We start from the raw sequence: 22,364 nt of genomic DNA on the forward strand, positions 1-22,364 counted from the left end.
GGCCATCGCCGGCGACGTCTGCCGACCTCAGGCGAGGGCGGCCTTCGCCGGCTTAGGGTGACGGCTGCCCTCGCCTGAGGCCAGATCCTGCGAGGGCAAGGGCGGGTCTCGCCTGATCTGGCGAGGGCGAGGGCGGGTCTCGCCCACCCAAGTGAGGGCGACCGTCGCCCGACGCCGGCGAAGGCCGACGGACGTCGCCGGTCGAAAAATGTCTGACGGTCGCCGGTCGGCGAGCTGAGTCCTTATTTGAGACTAGTTTGGGCACTTTGGATCCTTAATTGAAACATTGTCCACTTGGGGTCCTTATTTGAGAACAGAGACCCACTTTGGGTGCTTATTTGACATTTTCCCGAAATTCAATTAGAAATGAACCCCACAATGACGTGAGCGAAATATCGCTTTTTTATAATCTAGCTGAGAAATCCTAAAATGGCCATGAAAAAGATAACCATGATATAGAAACCTCTTTGCCAAGATGAACCAAGTAGCTACTAGCTGTATCGCAGTTGCAATTCGCCGACGGCCAATCAATGACTGTGGAGGCTAAGGCAATAACTACAGATCACAGCTTATTACAAGACTTGAGGTTGTATCGAACTGCATTATTTATTACCAACTCCGACGCAAATTGAATCGCGGGGGGGAATCATGTACGGCCGCCGCAACGACTAAGCTAATAAGGGTGCCTTCTCGATGGGCGCAGAGCATCGCAGTCAAGCGCGCATATGAGAAGTTCGAGTTCTCTTCGATAGCAAGCAGTAACTCAGCATGTGTCCTCATCAGTCGTTGCTATCGATATGGAACGTATTGAACACACGTACACGCCCACAACTATAATGTCAAGTGTGCTGCGATGGATGGACGAATTTATAGCTCCCCCTCGCCGGACAACCACGATGCAGTCGCTGCCGGTGATTGGCGACCCTAGTGTCAAGGTCTCCATGGCAGTGGCCACATGGGTTTAAGGTTTTGTGTTGAGGTGCACGTTGAAAGTTGATGCATTCTAGTTTCCCAATCACGACTCATTTGTTTAAATTTTTAGTGTGAAAGCAAACGTTATTAAATATTGTGACGGGATCAAACTCGATCTCTTTCTCGACGATCTCTCCGAATCGAGGTATAGGCACTTTAGCAGTGCATACCGACATCTACGGGAGTTTTGGGAACACCTTTCGATCGAGGCAACGAATGTTGCACTCAGCTTCTATTGGGGAGGAAAGGGTGGAGGGAAGAGAGGGAGAAATGGACAAAGAATGCATGAATTCTAGTAATAAAGAAAAGCTATACTTCAAAGTACGAGCATCTCTCATTTTATAAGATGTATTTGTATTTTTAACTTCATTTCAGATTAATGTTTAAGTTATATATATATGAATGGAAAACACAACCCAAGTAATTCCAACACACTCACTGACTCGTTCTTCGTTCCTGTTTCAAGGTCAAAAAGCGGACGTCCCAACACAACGCCGTTCATCCATCTAATCTCTCTCTCTCTCTCGTTCTGCTTACGTATTTGAGTTCATCGAAAACATCGAATTTTGCTGAACTAGGGGTGCCATCAAATGTCAACTCGCAATCAGAACCGAATCATCATCTTATCTTAACCTAATCATTTCTTTAATCACTCACTTTCCCACCGTTTTTCCCATTAAGTTCGGCAAAAATGTAATTCCCGAAAAAGCTGCTTTTCACTGCAACTTTACATTATATCTAATCCATCTCCCACCAGAAAGCGTTCCGCATGGAAAGTAGAACAGCTTTGAGTGATTTTGCTTCTTCGTCCACGTCTAGTTTAGTCCCCCTTTTTTCGAGGGTTTCTATCCGAGGGAGCAAGTTTTCTACTCTCGCACGATTTTGGGGGGGTTAGCAAAGTCTGACCAGTTTTTGCGACTTAATTAGGTTGAAGTGCATTAACTTGGCTAGAATGGTAGGTGTGGGGTGTGAAGAGACTTTTAGGGTTTCGAGAATTTGTTGGATATACACTTGTCGATGATGACTGATGATGATGTTGTTGTTTAGTTAAATCAAACATAATTGACAGTTTGAAGATGTTAGCATATTTAGGTTCACTTTACATCACAAGGAGTGTGATTTGAGGTTCGATTGTAACACGATGCAGTTCCTCTTGGGGCAATTTACGGGAAAAGTTGTTTATTGAAAATTTCGTTAAGGATTATGTGAACGGCTTTCCTTCTATGAAATCCCAAGATTGATGGACATAATGTCTGGTCACCCTTTTTTTTTGTATATATTAGGTTTATCGAGATAATAGTTTACAAAATTTATCTAGAAACTGAGATCGTATTCTCTTTTCGGGTGTTAAAATATGTCCTACTTATGTTTAACCGCCAATTCTGGTTTGCCAATTTAGTTTTGCAACCAACTTCGTACACTGATCCTTTTGAGTTTCAAGTACTAGTCTTGTAGTTAACTTGTTATCCTAAACTATCTTTTTGATAAAAGAAATCTCCATTTACAGTGTTGAAGCATTGTCAATGCCCTCCCCATGTATAAATTCCGTAAGTTCTCCATTCGTAGATTGTAAGGTTTTCTGGGTGTTGAAAAAACAACATATATTTAGGATAAAACAGGGGGAATTTTATTTCCGGCACTTTAGAAAAAGTTTAGAAACTTCAAAGAAGTTGACTATTCGGACTCATCCTCATCAAAGGGAATGCCTTTAAATATAATACTGAAATCAAAATAAATACAAACATTCATAGTTAGAAGATTTCAATAGGAAAAAAAAAAAGGAAAGATATGTTGTTGGAGCTTGGATAAGCCAAAGGAATTCGAATACCTGCCCCATCAAAAATCAAACGAATAAAAATAAATTATCGATTGCTTAAAGACGGTCCAATTTGACCACAGTCGAGTCCAATCATTGTCTCAAATCTCAGCCTCTTATGGTGAAATTCTTATCCTATATGGAGATAACATCTTAGTGCTTAATAATATACTAATTTCTCTCTCACATTCTTTTAGCATATAAATCTATAGGAGAAAAGAGGCACTTGCATATGCCCGTGGAACCTCATATAGTTCAAAGGGGGATGTTACTTGTTATTCTCAGAAATTTGAATTTTCTTTCTGTAGGAATTTTTTGGCTTTTCAAATACAACAAGCGAGCAGCATCAACTGAAATCATATGATTGGTTCCCAACAACGCTTTGACCAACAAAATTGAATAAGTGGCACTAACGTACATTAGCACCATGGATCATATATATAAATGGGTTAATACCACGAAAAACTCCAAACTAGTACATCTGTGATAATTTTACCCCGAACTAATTTTTTGACCATCAAAAACCCCAAACTGGTATACCTGTGACAAATTTATCCCGAACTATTTTTTTGACCATCAAAAACCCCACACTGATACACTTGTAACAATTTTACTCTAAACTGGTACACCTGTGATAATTTTATCCCAAAATAATTTTTTAACTACTAAAAACCCAAAACTGGTACATTTGTGACAAATTTATCCTCCGTTAGTGCCCGTTAAATTGGATTAATATCACGAAAAATCACAAATTGGTAAACTTGTGACAAATAGAGGGGTAAAACCCCAAACTGGTATACCCATCAACTACCACGTGTCATCAAACTTCGCAATTTCACAGTAAAATTTAACAGAAACTAGTGGAAGGTAAATTTGTCATAGGTGTACCAGTTTGGGGTTTTTGTGGTCAAAAAATTAGTTCGGGGTAAAATTGTCACAAGTGTACCAGTTTAGGGTTTTTGGTAGTAAAAAAATTAATTCGGGGTAAAATTGTCACAAGTGTACCAGTTTGGAGTTTTTTGTGGTCAAAAAAATAATTTATGGTAAATTTGTCACAGGTGTACCAGTTTAGGGTTTTTTATGATATTAACCCTATATAAATAATACACCCTTTACATTATGCGAAGTGTCATGTCGTGTTGTAAAACAAACAAATTATCTCATTTTTGGGGTGATTTACATCGAATAAGCTTTTTACAATTGATTAGGATTTATGAAATCCTTTAGATGGCCCTAGGTCAAATATACCAAGAATATTGTTTATTGGTGGCCATAAGAGATACTAGAATATGAACAAGGTGGAATTTGAGAGCACATGTACTGGATGGATTGATGGTCTACACTAAAGTCTGATGGCCCTTTTGTTGATTCATTTCCCTTAGCTAATGCGGTGCTTCCAAATTGGAAATTCTGTCCTACATTGCACCATGACGTTTACAATGGAACAACACCATATAATTTGACATGCCATGTTCCCATTGCTCTTAATTGATGAAGGATTGATTTATACATGAATTCAATGGAGTTGATATCTCAGATTTTGCCTCACTAAGACCAGTTCCTTCAAGCGTGCACTCAGGTAGTTGCCTTTCCCATCACTGCCTGAGCTTTTAAGCATCCAATCGACTTAGTTTTACCTAAACCAATTGGTTGAAACTCTAATCTAGTATTTAAGTTTACGATCATATCTTTTGTATCCCGTAGACTACTCGAAGTTAGGACTACATATGTATTACGTAAACATGTTTATCATATAGGTTGCTCACAGCTCGGAAAGTGAAAGTCCTAAACCTTTTAATTTAGTCCTAATTTGATATCCAAACCTTTAATTGTGCCAATTCAGTCCTAAACCTTTTATTTTTGTGCCAATTTAGTCATTCCGGTCAATTTTGACCGGATTTGCCGACGTGAATGCTGCGCCGCGGCGATCACGGCGCCGACGTGGACACTTTAATAATATATTTAATATTTTTTGAATTTTTTTTTTTCCTTTTTTTTTTTTTTTCCACTTTTTTTTTTGGTCTCTCCCTCCTTCCTCTGGCCGGTCGCCGGCCAGAGGCCGGCAAGCTCGACCTCGCCGGCCACTGGCGAGGGCGAGCCTCGCCTTGGTTGGTCGAGACCTTGCCGGATCTGGCGAGGTCGATCCTCGCCCAGCGACCTCACCAAATCCGGCGAGGTCGGGCCTTGCCCGACCATGGCGAGGCTCGCCCTTGCCGCGGCCTCTGGCGAGGGCTCGAGCCTCGCCAGGCCAAGGCGAGGCTCGCCCTCGCCGAGTGGCAGCGAGGTCGAGCTCGCCGCCTGCGGCCTCGGCCGGTTGTTGGATCGGCGACCGGCCAGAGGAAGGAGGGAGAGACCAAAAAAAAAAGTGGAAAAAAAAAAGAAAAAAAAGGAAAAAATTAAAAATTAAAAAAATATTAAAATATTATTAAAGTTGTCCACGTCGGCGCCGGTGACCAGCCGCCGGCTGGCAGGCATCCACGTCGGCAAATTCCGGTCAAAATTGACCGGAAGGACTAAATTGGCACAAAAACAAAAGGTTTAGGACTAAATTGATACTAATTAAAAAGGTTTAGGACTAAATTGGCACCAATGCAAAAGGTTTAGGACTGAATTGGCATCAAAAAAAGGTTTAGGACTAAATTGGCACTAATGCAAAAGGTTTAGGACTTTTTTGGCACTTTTCCCACCAGCTCACCACGACACATCCACTCCTAACCACCTCCAAACCATTCGGCCGCCACCTCTTGCATGCCGCCGTTACTATTTTCGCTCCACCACATAAATCGAGGAGAGAGAGAGAGAGAGAGAGGTGACATTTTTGGCAGCGACGGACCTAGTATGGGCCAGTGGTGGCCCTCGCGCCCCTTGAGGGAAACGGGGTCGCATCGACGGTGGGGCTACGGGAGGCAAAGCAGCAGTGGCTTGTCATCGGAGACGAAAGCAGCCTGTTGAGGGTGGTGATCGTGCAAGAGAGACTGCTTTAACGAATCACCCACGAATCAGAGCTCGAATCAGGAGAAAATCTGCTCAGGGCAAACCTCGAACAAGTTGGAGATCGCTCATCAATAGAATAAGACCACTAAAAAACTGGAAGTCACGTGCAACTGGCCCATCACCATATCAAGAAGTCAAGAACTGATACCAGAATGTTCATGGAACTGACAAGAATTAGTTGAAACTCAAATAATTGATGGGAGATTGATTTGTGGGCTCAGAACTGTTCAAACTCTAATTAATGGGCGGTTGGTGGATTAATCGTTGGCATTAGCGTTGGCACATGCATTGAGATCATAACTACCGGAATCCCTACCCACCTTATATTACTTGAGGAGTTAATTGATCATATGTAGGTGTGATCAGCATGACCTTCTGATGAGGTCGATCAATCTTTTTTACTTCACAATTAGGGAGCACGTGTTCCTGATGTTATCGGGGCATTGAATGTGAACATTCGGAGTTCATGGGTACTTAATGTCGGGGGAGGAAATCTCTTCGAGCTTTTCCAAGAGGACCGGACTAAATGGAGGATGTTGAGGAGGCAATTTCTTGGAGCTTCTCAAGAGTACCGGAAATGAGATTATTGTATGCATATGGGTGGTCCATGAATGGTCCAAAAAAAATCTACGTGAGTTTATGGCAGATATATTTGTCCAAAAAGTCCTAAACCTATTGTACGTTAGCCAATTAAGTCATAAACCTTTCAATTATGCCAATTTAGTCATAAACCTTTTGATAACTTACCAATTTAGTCATAAACCTTTCAATTGTGTCAATTTAGTCCCAAACCGTTTGAAATTTTACCAATTTAGTCCTAAACCTATTATTTGGAAAATTAATCGAAAAAACTATATTGACATATCATTAAAAGGTTTAGAACTAAAGTGGCAAATCATCGGTTTAGGACTACATTGACACAATTGAAAAGTTCAAGACTAAATCGGTAAGTTGTCAAAATATTTACTAGTATAATTGAAAGGTTTAGGACTAAATATGTCGTCGTATAATAAGTTCATAACTTTTTGAATAATTTTCACGTTTATTGTGTTCAGTAGTTTCCAAAAAGCCAAATTAGTCCATTCCCTTGAATTTTCCGAAAAGCTCTCCTCTCTCTCTCTCTCTCTCTCTCTCTCTCTCTCTCTCTCTCTCTCTCTCTCTCTCTCTCTCTCTCTCTCTCTCTCTCTCTCTCTCTCTCTCTCATTCCTGCCACCATCAACTATCCCTCCTCTACTCAGATGGTCGCCCTCGCCAGTCGCCATCACCATAACGCGCCATGGTCGTCGCCTGAGAGCAGCCACCCAGTGGCGGAGCCACTTGAGGTTGGGTGAGGTCAACCTCAAAAAAATTCGTTAACCTTCAATATTTTCAACATATGTAACTTTAAACCCACAGTTTTTTCGAAATCGACATCACTATATTGTTTTTAGAAGATGACAAATTTTGACTCTTTGAAACTCAACTAGCTCAAGTGACGATGACGGTTGCCGCGGCAAGATAAACATAATTAAATGGGCCCTATGTAAACTTGATCCTCGAATAAGTTGTTTGTTTATATTGGTTTTACCATTGAACATTTGAAAGGAAATTGCTTATGTGACGATTCATGTCAACATCACGTCACGGTGGGCCTTACTTAATTTTTCTATGTGAAATAAAAACAGAAAAAAATTAAAACTTATAAGCAAGGGAGAGAGGTGAGCAGTCAATGACTATAGTTGTGGTGTGGGGGTGATGCTATTGCGATAACGACGAGGCATTTGGCATGGTGTTATTCTCGATGGATTGCAGTTAGCTTTAGGTGTCGCACTTATTAGGAAAGTACAGGTCTATTTCTCTTTGGTGAGTGCTGCCATTGGCAGTAATAGTGCTAGCGACACAAGGAAGCGACGACAAGCAGCCTACAAGGGAGAATGTCATGGTTCTAATTCTTCCCTTGCTTGGTATGCAGAAGAGTGAGACTTTTGGGTATCATGGTGCAGCGTGAGGGATGCAATGTGAAAGATGCACTTAGGGTTCGAAACTCAACAAGTAATCTATTTTGATCTACTCATTTCTTGATCCGCTTGGAGGCTTTATCGAGGTAAGCTTGGTCCATCTTCCTTCTAGCCTTCATCGGAGTTCTTCAAAAGAGCAAGACGATCATGTTGGAGCCGTGCAAGACTCGGTAGCGGTCGGTAATGAAGGTCATGTCCTATCCACCCTAGACATCGCAAGTTATTTTGCGTACCACATGATACTGACACAAGTGGAGAAGTCGGTCATTTAATCACGATGGTATTCGAAATTCATATACGAAATTGTTCGTGTGGTTCGAAGGATTTATCAATCACATCACATCAGCCATGTGACGGATGCATGAAAAGCCATGCATTCAATCACAAGATCACACAAGCCCTCCTCTGTTCTTCACCGGTGAAATTAGGTGCTGCTATGTGATGCACCCCTGGTTCACAGGTGGCTTTTCAGAAGCAGCTCCAAGTCTCAAATCAAAGACGCGATCGTACGTTTCCATGTGGATCTCAGGATGATCGTGTCCCTGCCCATGACAGGACGGTCCAACCATTGCAAACATATGGCTGCTTGTTGAATGAGTGAACCTTCATTGATCTTGCGGTGTACATTATACCACGATATGGCTCAAGAGGCACAAAGCAATCAGACAGGGTGCAATAATGGATCTTCAGTTTTCAGCCTCATCTACAATCTGAGCATGTGTCACTAAGAACAGAAAAAACTTCATGGGTCTGCATTAGGGTCGAGAAATCATTGCATGTTTTGAGAACGGATGACATCCTTTCAATTCACGTGACAGTACGTGAGCTATTTCGCTATCAAGCAATAATGGGTATTTCGTGCATCGGATGCATTGCTCAACAATGCTTGGAGAGAATGACTTTTGTTCGAGCTCAGCCGGAAACAAGGGATGTATACGCTCCAAGTGCATGATGAAATGTTATGAAGCCAAATCATCGGTTCTACTTTCAGTGGCAGTTCGATGAAAGTAAAAAAGTTTGTTGCAAGATATGTCATTATCAATATATTTTTCTAACAAAAAATCTACAAAAAATAAATCAAGAACTATTTATTTATGAGGGCCTACACGTTCCAATCATAGAAACAGAGGACAAAGAATCAATTGCACGATATAGCATGGATATGTCATTATCAATAGATTCAAATGGTTAGTTAAAGGAGCAAGAGAGGTCATCCCATCAGAATAATTTGGATCATCTTCATTTTCCCTCTAGAGACGGCGACAGTCCACCCATAGATAAGAGAATCTATGGCAATAAAGAATGGACTCTACTAAAGACAAATGTTCATGTATTTATCAATAATTTCCCTAACTACTATGGTTGATTTTGAAGGTACCTGACGACACTTTGCCACATACTTTGTGATGTTGATCACTTAAAATAATTCTTGGTGATGCAAGACAAATTTGGACTGATCAACATATAACCAAAAAAAATTTAGAGCCGTAATCGCGGATTTTGAATGCACCAGATGTTGGGATTATTCCATATCGGTTGTGGAAGGGGCAGGTGGTCAGATCATAAGTGCAAGATAAAGTTTCACTAGCTTTTGGAGTGATAAGAGAGGCCCAAGACCACCGAACACTGGTATCAGAGTCCAGATTACTAATAAATTTGGATTCAACAGTCACATAGGAGAGATACAGGTTATTGTTGCTCTGACCTAAGGCTCGATGTGTGAGAGAAAGATTGTTGTGGTTATCACATCACACATCCCTCGTGGAAGGGACATGTGATCAATTTATAAGTGTAATTGAAAGTCTCACCTTTTGAGTTAACTTTTGAAATAAGAGAAGCCCAAAACCACCCATCACTGATATCAAAGCCTAAGTTACCAACAAGTATGGACATAATAATCACACTGGAAAAATACGAGTTATTATTGCTCTGACCTAAGGCCCCACATGTGAGGAGAAGATTGTTAGGGTTCACATCGATTGTGGAAGAGGCAAGTGCTCAGTTTATAAGAGTGAGGTTTTCATTCACCCTTTAAACTAGCTTTTGGGGCGAAAGAGACCTAAGACCACCCAACACCATATGCAACAAATGGTGCAGTACTACAATGAATGATGAATTTTATGAGTGAACATCCAATCACGCATCATGTTCTTCCTCACTCCAGGCAAAACCTTGTTCTTAGGTAATCCTCGGAGGAGATTTTGCCATACAATCCTCATTCTCTTGCAGTCGATTTCAAGAACAAAGACATTTCGACCACGCATAACTACTTTAGCGCAACATTTATGAATAACACAATCGGACGAATTAAGTGTCTAGCATACCAGATACATCAGCTACGATCACAAGAGGCAATAACATGCACGAGATCGAGCTGCACAGGTACTGATTTAGGTAGGGTTAAGGACCAAACCTAGAGAAGATTCATCTGTAGTTAAATGTCGAGACGAAATCTATCCTTGGACATGGCCCAATGGTGTATTTGAGGCAATCTGACAGAAGGGCAAACCAATGCATTTCCTTTCAAGAAATAAGTCCCTTTCTGGTCCATGAATGCAACAGTAGAGTGGTACTAACAAAAACAACAATTACAACAAAATCCATCATTCAGCCGTAGTATTCCTACTGCCGCTTGCTTATCTTGAACAAACAAGGCGACAGTATTGAAACTCATCCAGGACTAGGTTATCGAGAATACAAAGCATGGAAATTTTTTGTTACCGCACGCAGAGAGCAGAACACACTTTTAGACATTAAGAACGGACAGGTTTACAGGGTTTTCGAAATTCAGGAGCAGGACATACTTCAGAAAGTCTTAAACACAAGTCTTGACAGTTTTTTCTTTTTCTGCATAAACTATAGTAGAAACGTAGTTCGAGGGACATTTGAGTCCCTCACAAGTGAAAGGAATTACATAGCTACGGAGTAGAGCAGCCATACACGGTCATTAGACGATCTGATATCTTACTTGTCAACTTTCAATCTTTTTCTGGTTCAAGTGACTTTTCATCTTGAGCCGAAATTCCACCCCACGGACTGTCGGATGATAACTGTCATCACGAGCAATGTTAGCTAGTTCTTGTTCTTGGACTTCTCCACTGCCCTGGGCGCTGTAGAGAGAGAGAGAGAGAGATTCTTAGTGAGAGAGATTTATTTTCTTCATGAAATCTAGGGACAAAAACAAAACACAGACTTGGATGATGGGACATCACCAAATTCTGCCGATCCGATCTCAAATCTGGAAGTACAAAATTCTAAAATGGTTTTGTGCCATGCAGTGAATTTGGCAGATGCCGACTTTCCCCTTATCCCAAGTGCGTGTTTCAATGTACAACGTGGAAGAGATCAGGTTTACATAAGATATCCTAAATTTAATTAGTATTCATTCAACATATTTTGGAGACGAAGGGATGGAAAAATAACAAATTTATCTCACTTCAGTTGAAAAAACTTGTGAAGGATACCGCCACGTGCAAGCATGATGATGTTAAGCTGGTGAGCAGAAAGCATCATCTTACACAAGCACTGGGTATTGTATTTAAGCATACCCAGATGCTGGCAGCTTCAATGCGGTGAGACAAAACGAAAGCTTCACATAAACCAAGCATCATAAACAAGTGAGAATTCGGATAAATTCAAAGATTTACCAAGATATAACGCCATAGAAAATCTACAAGGTGGCCTCAATCAAGGCAAGCTTTCTCATTACTGACAATTAAACAATAATTTGTAAAGTATATTGGTCTTCCACTTGCATTTACAGCAATGATAATTCTTCTAGACCTCAGGCAGGCCACTAGCATACTATAAAAAAATTTTAAAAAAATTGTTTTGTTAGCATCATTTACAACATGAAGTTAGAGAATAATAAAATCAGAGAACCTGTGTCATTGTTTTCAAGAGGAACCACGTGCCCTCAACCATGACTTACGGAGTCGTTTTCTCTATCTTTACCTGACATTCAGAGTCTGGAGTACATTTGCCTCTGGAGAGATTTCACGACTATATTCTGCATTTGGTTTCTAATTGATTTCCAAACTTAGGCCCCCACTGTCTTAAGTGTTTTTTTAAAAAAGAAAAGAAAGAAAACCCCTACATCTTCTTCTACTTCTTCCGACAAACTAGTACAAAATATGCCAAGATAGTGACACAGATCCATCTGTTAATCAAATCTAATATAAATTATCAGTACGAACGTGTCACTAAGAACAGATCTAATGTTGGAACCTACCTGCGTGAACCTAATATGATTTTTGACAATAGAAGATTAAACACGAATACGATTCTTTAACTCTTGTGTTTGTTGCAATAAGATGGTTTCCAATTTAATAAGTTGGATGTTTTAAACTCACAGCCAAATGTATAAGAATATCCACAGCTTACATCGACGAAATATGTGTATTCTTTCCTTACCATTGGATGCGAAGCTTCGTGGAAGCTTAATAAAGTCTCAAAAGAAGCTTCATATTTCAATCAAAGCTGAAGTATGAAACCTCAAAAGCTTCAAGAATTGAAGCTTCATAGATGACAACATCAACAAGAACCCAGAGTAGAAGTGTAATATTGAAAAGCCCACGTACAAGAAAACTAAACCACAAATTCATCAACTGAAGTAGAGCTGGACTTGTTTCAAAGGAGACTTCTCTGAGAAATGCGTTGATTCTATTTGCACGAAAGCCAGTTAAATAAGAACTTTTGGCAGTTGGAGTTGCTCCTTGATTGTTTAAGAACAAAGCTTTGAAGATGAGAACTGTTCTCATTTCGGATTGGAACTAGTACATTCGTTTTCCAAGAATCAAAGGTGAAAATCCTTAGTATATTTGAAATTGTTTCCAAAGTGTCATCAAATGAATTTTTTCTTCCATGGTTTTCATTCTCAAATAGGAAAGAGATTGAAATCTTCATAACATCTCATGAACCAAAAACATCCTTAAGTATTCATTTTCATTAAAGCAGAATTGATTAGGAAAAAAAATTTGACAACCTCTAATATTACAAATTCTCAAAAAGCAGAAAATGGTTTTTTAGAAAACCAGCAAATTCCAAATGTTTAAATTGTTTGAAACTTAAAAAAAAAAGAACTATTTTCGGGGAAGATCTTACGTCTCCTACCCATTTCGAACCATAAGTAGAGAAAGCATGAAAAACAAGTCGTTGTGAAAATTGGTAATTAGGCACCAAAGACTTTTCCAGAAAACCAAAAGCAAAAAATGTTTTTAGAAACCAAACTTGTGTTTGGTTTTCTTTCTCTACTTTCTCGAGAATATTTTATATGTTTCCACCTTCTAGAACTTCATAAATTTATTTATCATGTCGTACAGCATTCTTCTCTTTGACTATAATGGCTTCTTTCTTATTTCTTCTTTTGATAGCTTCCACTATTATTCCATAATAAAGCAAGGAAGAATACAAGGAAAAAAGAATACAACTGATTGATGGAGTTCCGTTAAGAAAGGGTCAGTCATCTGCTTATAGTACGATCAATTCTTGAAGGAAAGAAGAATGTTGGAGTCCTTGGATTGGAAGAAAACCAGGCTTTAGATGCTTCCGAGATCAAACTAATGGAGGACCAACCCAATATTTTTCTATTTCAGTCTGAACAGAAAGTAAGAGAAAGAGGATTTCCCAGGATAGTTCCCCCAGCAAGGGAAATCATAGAGGAGAGATGGTACTTGACATTCAAGATAGTAAGCAGCAAACTAAGTAATAAAAAAAGGGACAGGCACTGATGCTTCCTTAAACTGTAAGGCCTTGGCTTAATTGCATAGTTTTCGCGCTACCATTTTGGTGGTAAATCTTTCAAAACTATCAAATCCTTCTTTATGAAATTTCAGTCTAAAAAAGTCCAGCTATTGGTATAAGATTTTCAGAGGGCAAGCCTTGGTGTAGCAGTAAAAGGTTACTACATTGTGGCTTGAGTTCATGGGGTCAAATCACAAAAACAGCCTCTGTGGAAACCAGGGTAAGGCTGTGTACATCAACCCCTCCCCCAAACCCTCAAGTGCAGAGAGCCTTGTGCAGTGGAACGCCCTTTTTTAATTGGTATATGTTTCTCATTTCATCAGTCTATAGGCAGAAAAGGGGGATGTGGTTCGATTCAGCCCTTCCAAATGACATATGTAGTACTTGCTCTTCATTTTCAAGTATGTCAACGTGATCAGATCTGTATAATGCTATGACTCATACACTACATTGTCTCAAGATGGCTTAAAACAAGTAAGGCCTACCTAGTCCAATGGCATCGCAGCTCTTCATGATCCGAAGTCTCTTGCATGTGTCCAAAAACATCCTGCCACAAACCTCAAGGGTGAGCCAGATAGGAGAAGCCAACCTTGTAACCATGGCAAAGATTTAGCATATCCAATCATAAAACAAAAAAACATGAGGCCAAATAAAACCTAGTGACATATACTGGGAAACTATAGTCAAGTACTTTTTACCAGACAGGTATTCACAAAAAATAGCCCAAATAAACAAAATAAATGCTTTGCAAAAGTTGATGTTACATTCTTGCGGTGAAAGGACTGGATAAAGGAATAACATTGAGTGATTTGAGTGACGTAGACATCAGACCAACTCCTACAGGCTAACAGCAAAGCACCTTTAGAAGAAACAGAAATATTTATTTCTCATCCATCTAAAGAAAATAGATGCCACCGCATAATTTAGCCTTGAGTAAATTTTTTGAAGCATCAAAGTAGCAACGATCCTTATAATTTGTTGTGTCCATGCTTTTGGACTTGGGACTGAGGCAGTCTCCACTACACGTTTCTGATAAAAAAAATGCTTGTATTTCAAGTTAGGCTATGTCACTTATGCAGTTGTAAACAAGGCACGTCAATTCATGTTGAAACAAATTGAGATTCTTTTATTCAAATACAAAAACAGACCTATACAAGTAAAAAAACCTCGAAATGATGTACTTATAACTCAAAAAAGGTATAAAGGAAATTTATGCAGCTATTGTAGTACCAGTCCCTTCATAGCAGTGCTTTCTGTACTCGATATTATATTTAACTTTGCATTGGTTGTGATTTGTACAGGATAAACTACAAGTATACAAGGCCTGTGGGCCTACAAAGACTAATTATAGCAACAAATCACGATTTGGTAGCAGAGAAGCAAAGTGTAGGAGGACGAAAACTTACTCCCAAGGAACATCGCCCACAAGCATCCAGTCACCATCTTTATCCTTGTAAGTCAGAACATACTCTGCTCCATCCAAAAGATCTTTCAGCTTGCTCTCACTTAGCATCTCCCGGCCCAGAGCACCTGACACGACGGAAAAAGATACAAGTAACTGGAAAAACTATTAGCATATGTGGCAAGACACTTGAACAATTTGTCTAAGTGCACAACTCTTTCTTTCTTCAACTTCATTCTTTGCCATCAGATCAATACACGGACATATCTCACCTATAGTGAAACAACTGAACATTTTTTCAAGGGCAGAAGACAGCTCCTGGTATGCACTGTAATGTTTCAAGTCAACTTTCCTCAGATATGGAGCGCCATCCATGCTGACTTTGACGAACAAAGCGCCAGATCCTGGTTTTCCATCGACTTCTTCAGCATTCTTCGAAGTGGTAGCTAGGGAATTCTTCCTGAATGATCTTATAGGTGGCCAACCTACAACTTGTGCCCTGCCATGAAAAAGGAAATTAGAGACCATTGTTAAGTCAATCAAAACCATAAGTCTGATAGCTTCTTTATGCTTACTTAGGAGCAGGTGCACTGCCATTATTACTTCCAGAACCATCGTTAGGTCGGGTTTCCTTGGTACAATAGGGCTTTTCTGGTGCTTCCTGTGCGGTTGGTATCTCTTTGACTTTGGCTGGTCTAGATCCGAAGCTTTCAAGACCAGAACCATTTTTCAGACCTAAATTTGGAGATGGCCTGGGCGACAGCACGATATTCGCCTCTGGATTTGCAATGAACTTTGCCTGCATATATAGCTTCTTATCATTATCAGCCCACCAGTAGAGGAACGGGAGACAAAGAATCAAGGTGCATTCATTCAGCAAGAACTTTTCCAGCTTTTGTTTTGATTTTCCAGGAAATCAAAACTGCACGGCAAACAAGCTTGGTGGCCCAACTTTTTATCAAATTCTGGAAAACTAGAACCAAATTTTAGAAGGCCACAGAACTACAATAGCTATTTCTCATTTTTCTCATTTTAGAAGGCCGCAGGAGCTATCAAGGTCACTTGATTTTCAATCCCAACAACATTTAACAGAAAAAAAAACAAGAACAGTCAAGAAACAAATTAACAAAGTACATTGCCGCAAAAGTGCAAAAGGTTTCTGAAAAAATTCAAAAAGAAATAGAGAAATTAAAAGGTTCTTCCAAACTGACCACAACTTAAACTTTCAGAGCCATTAAAGCAGTCACTTCACCTCTGAAGCACCAGACATAGCATCGGCAAAGCCTCTCTTATTGCCCGAGACAACAATTTTCTGCGAAGAATAGTGACCATCATTTGAAGGGTGTAAAGGAAAGAAGGGCTTTTCGTCAAGCTTCGCCGAGCTTAAGGCACAAAAGTCTGCATCTCTTTCTGGAGACTGGGATCCAGGAAGTCCGAGCCTCAATTCAGTAGCCTTCAGGTTAAATGCGATCTTGCAACCGTCGAAGACAGCTGGAACAACAGAATTGTTCACTGAAGGACGATTGCGCAAGCCCATGTAATTACGCTCTTTCAACTCAGCATTCTGGCATACACTTTCCAAGGAGGACGGAGAAGCAAGTAAAGTGACATTGCTTTGACACTCCTCCTCCCCAACACTAAGAAGTGGTGGGGACATCAAAGTTTTCGATTTCTATTTATCGCGTGACTTGCTGGAGTGCTAAAGAACCTAGGAAACTGGAAACATCGTCATGTCAGTTTATCTGAAAAATCTGGACTAGTCTATAAAACCCACAAAATTAAATGCATCGAACCAAAAATAGGAAACATTTGGAAATAGATGGCAATGCTTGTCTTGCAAACCAAAAAGCAAAGTCAAGACAATAAGTCCCTGATATAATTGATGCATCACGAGAGTAGCAAACCGCTCCACCATTCATGCCATTGACTAAACCTTGCTGAAAGCAATTAAACTTAACAGTCACAGAACCCGATTAAGTGGATCACTCATGCTTGCTGACAATATTAAGCGATAACATAGATTATCTTCAACAGGATCATATTGAACAATCCTCGCACTGCAAACGCTCCTCGATTCACCCAGAATATGCGAAGAACAGAGAAAGTGGATACCATAACACAGAGGCACAAAAGTCATAACCCAGAAAAACGTCAACTTACTAAAACCTTTCCACAGTCAAACTAAAATTCAAAAGAAGGGGCAGATGGAAGCTGAGTCTGGGGTAATTAGCAACTCAACCACCGCAGATTATCAATGAAATATGTAAGTGAAAAGAAATTTCAAAAAAAAGAAGACAACCATGTTTCGTTAAGACAGTTCAAGAGAGAATCTCCACACACACAGAGAAAATCCCTTAAGGCTAAATCTATGGATCTTGGGTTCCTTAAAGTTTTGAACACTAGATAAACATACACAAGCACGTAACCTTTACACAGAGACTCACTGCCACTGCAATACCATGTCATCGGAACTGTATCCCAGAAACAGCATCGGCCACAGAGCCTAAAGTTCCACCGAAACCACATCAGGCACAACAAAGAAAGAAAAAAGACTTCAAATTTCCCCCCATTCTCCGCTATTCACCGGGCGATCAAGCAACAGAGCCCCACGCAAAAACCGAAATTAGCCCAACACAGCTCCAGAAAGGGGCGAGCGACATGCCGGGGCGGAGCTTAAAAGAACACCCACATAAAGAAAAGCACAGGGAAGAGCTCGTGCTCAGGAAAGCCAGGGACTTTGCAAAGCGAAGGTGAGGTGAGAATGAGAGACGTTCACCTGACGAGATTTCGGTGGGAGGAGGAGAAGAAGGGTCGATGGAGGTGGACTGCTGGGCAGTACAGACTACAGAGGAGGAGTGTGCTCCGAGCAAGCTAGAGAGAGAGAGACAGAGAGACAGAGAGAGAGGAGGCTAAGGACCCTCCATTTGGCACACGAAGTAAAGCAGAAGGGCTTCAGTTTTGCTGTCCCATGTTTGAGCCTCTCCTAGCATTAAAATATGCACACGCTTCGAGGAAAATGTGCCCCAAACAAAAAACACACCCCTTCCTTTCTCTTCTCCACCCCTTCTCTCTCTCTTTCTCCCCCACCAATTGACCAAAATGCCCTCCGTATATTATTGGTTTTTCCTCGGAACTGTCGATTTTGACGAGGTTGATACTACGAAGAACCTCAAATTTATATACTCATGATAACCATGAACTTCAAATTTATACATTTATAATAAATTTACCCTCCGTTAGTTCCCGTCAAATTGGATTAACAGCACGAAAAACCATAGTCCCGTACACTCTGGTACACCCGTCAACTGCCACGGGCCATTCAACTCGGCAATTTGATATCAGAATTTAACGGAAACTAACGGGAGGTAAATTTGTCCCGGGTGCCCACTTTGATGTTTTTCGTCGCATTGATCCTTTTTTTTATTATCTCGTTTTCGTTTTTATTCGTTTCAATGATGTTTTTTCTATGCCCATGTTCTGTAAAACCATTTTTCCAAAGGGGGAAAAAGTTAGTCTGCTCAAAAAGTTCCCATATTCATGTTGTTATGAATTCGTAACTCTGATTGCATCGATCGAAAGATTAAAAATTCGACCGAGGCTTGAAAACTGTGTTCTCCCCATGAATTCCCTCTAATTCATGGTTGCTTTCTGACTTTCATCATGGATCCTCCTGTCTTCAAAGAATTACTAGCTTTCGTGCATGAAATTGCATGAGGGTAATATTCCTAAAGTTTCTATAAATAGGAAAACCGACACTTGACAATCTTTTAATTCCAAAAAGTGCCAAAATTCTCTGCTTTCATGACTCGTGGCAGATGCACATGAGACGTCCGAATCAATTACACTTCTCTGTCAATCTTAGGCAAAGAATTATTCAATGAGGATAAGTCGATAAGGGTTCATAAAAAAAAAATAATGTCTGTCACTTTTTGGGCAATGATTCCCTACTCCATCATGGGTATAGGATCCCCAAAAGACCAACTTACCCCCAAATGGGAAGGAAAAAAAAAAAAAAACCCGTCCTGCCTGTGGATATCCCGAGCTAACTTCCGTGTCCAAATTACGCCCGATCCGAGGAATCTATAAAAATTCATTCACGATCTTACGATTTGGTCTCGAGAAACTGCATGGGGATCGAGTTTGAGAGATCTCGATCCCGAATTCTCGATCCCTTTCTAGTACTCGGAGATGACCCAATTGCTATGTATGACACTGGGGGAGAAACTATTAGATTAGATTCTCCTCTCCCATTATAAATGCCAAAAAAAAAAGAACAAGAAAATAGCCTGAAGATAATGAGGAACAGGGGAGGGGGAAAAGAAAGGCTCGGTGTTGTCTGGCCATATATATATCAAATTCAACCACTCCCACTCATTACTTTCCTATCTTAAACATGAAGATTCCCTTCTTATTTTTCATTTGCCCCATGTTTACTTGAAAACCAATTATCTCTTATTTCCACCAGAAAAAAGGGGGGGCAAAAAGAAGAAAAAACAAAATACCCTTCCCCACTCACTCACACTAACATGTACCAATTGAAATAGATCCCACCACCAAAACTGCAATCACACGCTGTGTAGGCCAACTAAATTTGATAATAGCAAATCCAGCTTTGCTTAAAAATATAGGAAGACTGCTGAGCGGGAGTTTAAATTGTGACATTACTCTCGGAAAGGAAATTGCCCTACTGACTAGCTTGTTGATCTCGAAGTTGATAAGCGCTTGACCACCAAATTTTTCTCATTGCTTTTTAGAGAGTTACTTAAATGTTTTAGTGGGTAATAAAATAGGGACGGTAGATTTACGAGTTAAATTTTTTTATTCGGTTTTAGCCCTTTTTGCACCCAAAAAAAATAAATAAGAAGAGGGTTCCACCCGGAGTATATACGAAATTAGAAGCATATTTTGACATTATTTTTCCATGCAAAAATGTGAGGAAATTTCAAATCAAGGTCTGAAATTGGGCCATTCTTTCAAAAGATGGTCTAGAGTGGATATTGTCTTAAATAAGGCATTGAAGTGGCAAATTTAATTTCAAACAAGACCCGCAAACTCATCGACCGGTGAAATCTTTACCGGGCGGCGAGCTCGTGGAGCTCACACGCATCTTTCGTGCAGTTTGCACGCATCTTTCATGAGGTCTCGCGAGGACAATGCTTTCCAACGCGGCTTGCTTACCTTGAACAAACAACGCGAAAAGTATCAAAACTTATTTGGGACTAGATTATCGAGAAAACGGTCCCCACTTCAACCCTTTATTTAAAATTTTCCCCAGAACGTAACAACACCATGAAGCTCTTGTGGAGTTACGCATTTCCCATTAAGGGGAGGTGAAAAGAAAGTTTGTTCATGCGTCGCAATTGTGTCTAATCTTTGAATGAACCCTCTTCAAGAATTGCCAAGTTCACTGTTCGGACTGAGTTTAGTGCATTATTATTGCCTTTTGAGATCTAGCTCCGCGTAAATGTACGTGTTGAATAACTCCTAATGTCAAAATTATGTTTAATGTTTTTTTTTTGGATTTTGCTCCTCTTTACTATATATATGTGTACAGTGCTCATGGGTTCGAATCCCAGATCTAGTACTCTCTAGCCTCACCCCATCCCTGTATCAGCAAAATCGCGTGCTTGTTAGCAAAATCATGCCTGATTGGATTGAGGTCATGTGAAGTTTAGCGTTCTCGGTCTTACCCAAGGGATTTTAGACATGTGATTGTGTCCACTCATCAAATCTTATGAAAATTGATTGTACGGATCAAGTTGTAACCTAGAAAACATCACTAGATCTTCGAATGCTTGCTTTTGTCAAAAAAGTCATAAACTATAGTAAATCCATAGATAATATTTATCCGTTGATCTAACATCAAATGGAATCGAAAAATAATGTGGCTTTAGCGATCGAATTTAGAAAGTGGCCTAAAACATGCGGTTAATAAAGAGCTTTTTGAACTATACTTATTAAACTTTGTACTCTGGTGGAATATAGAGTTATGCTATGATAAAGCATGGTTGTGCGATTTACAATTCGTTTAATCAATACTATGAATTTTTAAGGAACTCCATATTAATTATTTGATAATTGAATGTTGGTGCTTTAAACCTTGATAAGCAATTGATTTTGTCTAAATTAAAAATAGGTAGAAAGGCCTTTGGCTCGAACCGACCCGTATTATGTCGATCCGAGCCATTTTTTGCCCTAGCCTGAATTTCTATAAAGAGCTTGACCCATGAACTCATTCTCGCCCTAGGGACGTTGCCCGTGTAATATGCATTCAACTAATCTCGGGTTTGGCTGTCAAAATCTCTTACTCACCGCGTTAATTCACTTCTTCACCTGTAATCGACGATCTCAAAAGCCTCATCGCATTACCAAGGTTAACCTAATCGAACAAGGCTACACCAATCAATGTACCGAATCGAACATCTTTATCGAACCCAATCGAATCAGCTGCACCGGTCGATCGCCGCTCCAGTCAGATCCCTAAGACGATGCGTGTTTCTTTTACTAGGTGTATCTTATGCACACCCAAAAAAAGAAAATATATATTTTCCTTGCAATCTTTAATTTGTTTTCCTAAGAAGGATTAGGGAGAGAAAAAGAGGGAAAGGGGGAAAGAGTGAAGGAGGAGGAGGAGGAGGAGGAGGAGGAGGAGGAGGGAGGGGCATTAAAGAGGGGGGGATGGAGGTTAAAGGGGACAAGGAAAAACAGGAGGGCAAATCGTGCGTTGGGGGAGACAAGAAAGCGGCTTTTTTCCTTTGGATTGCCGGTCCACGATGGCGACGCGTAACTCCCTCTTCTTCCCCATCCCCCCTCTGCACTTCCCCCCCACCCCCACCACCACGCGCTCCTCTGTACAAAAGTACCACCAACACGTGAAGTTATAGCTAAGGGTCTTTTTCGGGTAACTAAGTTACTAAAGCGTCAACTTAGTACTAAGGTACCACCAACCAGGTGTACGTAGCCGGCAAGCTGGTTGACTTAGCCCTGGCAACGTACGAAGCAAAGCTTCCACCTTTGTCACCCGAAGTGTGAGAGGCTATTACATCCGCTTGTCCGACGGTAGCTGATCGAGGCTGACGTGAAGTTTATTATCTCCGCCCCGAGGTTTCCCTTAAGTTTCCTCTTATTGTTTTTCTTCCCGGGAGAGAAGAAATTATGAAGAGAACTTATAGGGAAGACCCCTTCACTGCACCAGAGATTCATTCCCCTATCTTTCCTTGAGTCTTTTAAAGATCTGATCAGGTCCATAAAAGATCTCTACGTTCCACACTCAATTTCTACACGGATTTACTAAAATTGGCCCATGGAAATCGATTTGGTAAGTGATGTTTCGGATCGTGAGTGTGGGGAAATAAACGAGTAAGGCGTATCCGACAGTCGATAGCAACTAGACACATCGTTCAGTAAGTCGATTTTGTTTGATCAACCTTGATAAGTCGAG

At 40.4% G+C, this 22,364-nt stretch overlaps 1 protein-coding gene across 3 annotated transcripts; it reads right to left on the minus strand.

The window, feature by feature from the left end:
• Positions 1 to 10,510: 10,510 nt before the first annotated feature.
• On the minus strand, positions 10,511 to 17,893 carry LOC115676376 (auxin-responsive protein IAA9-like). Of its 3 annotated transcripts, none has more exons than XM_056311498.1 (7): positions 17,700 to 17,893; positions 16,176 to 16,631; positions 15,499 to 15,722; positions 15,196 to 15,422; positions 14,928 to 15,051; positions 14,007 to 14,068; positions 10,511 to 10,889 (listed from the first exon to the last, which is right to left on the minus strand). In XM_056311498.1, exons 2-7 carry the CDS (start codon positions 16,578 to 16,580, stop codon positions 10,852 to 10,854), a joined length of 1,080 nt encoding a protein of 359 aa, XP_056167473.1. In that variant the 5' UTR covers positions 16,581 to 16,631; positions 17,700 to 17,893; the 3' UTR covers positions 10,511 to 10,851. The 3 variants fall into 3 exon arrangements, with proteins under 3 accessions (XP_056167473.1, XP_030455137.1, XP_056167472.1); XM_030599277.2 differs by having other exon boundaries at positions 16,176 to 16,639; XM_056311497.1 differs by lacking the exon at positions 17,700 to 17,893 and adding an exon at positions 17,368 to 17,648 and having other exon boundaries at positions 16,176 to 16,639.
• Positions 17,894 to 22,364: the final 4,471 nt, after the last annotated feature.

Source organism: Syzygium oleosum, unplaced genomic scaffold (genome assembly GCF_021117445.2).
Source record: "Syzygium oleosum isolate NSW1041296 unplaced genomic scaffold, Sole_v2.1 Sole_v2.05, whole genome shotgun sequence".
In the NCBI taxonomy this organism is placed as follows: Eukaryota; Viridiplantae; Streptophyta; class Magnoliopsida; order Myrtales; family Myrtaceae; genus Syzygium; species Syzygium oleosum.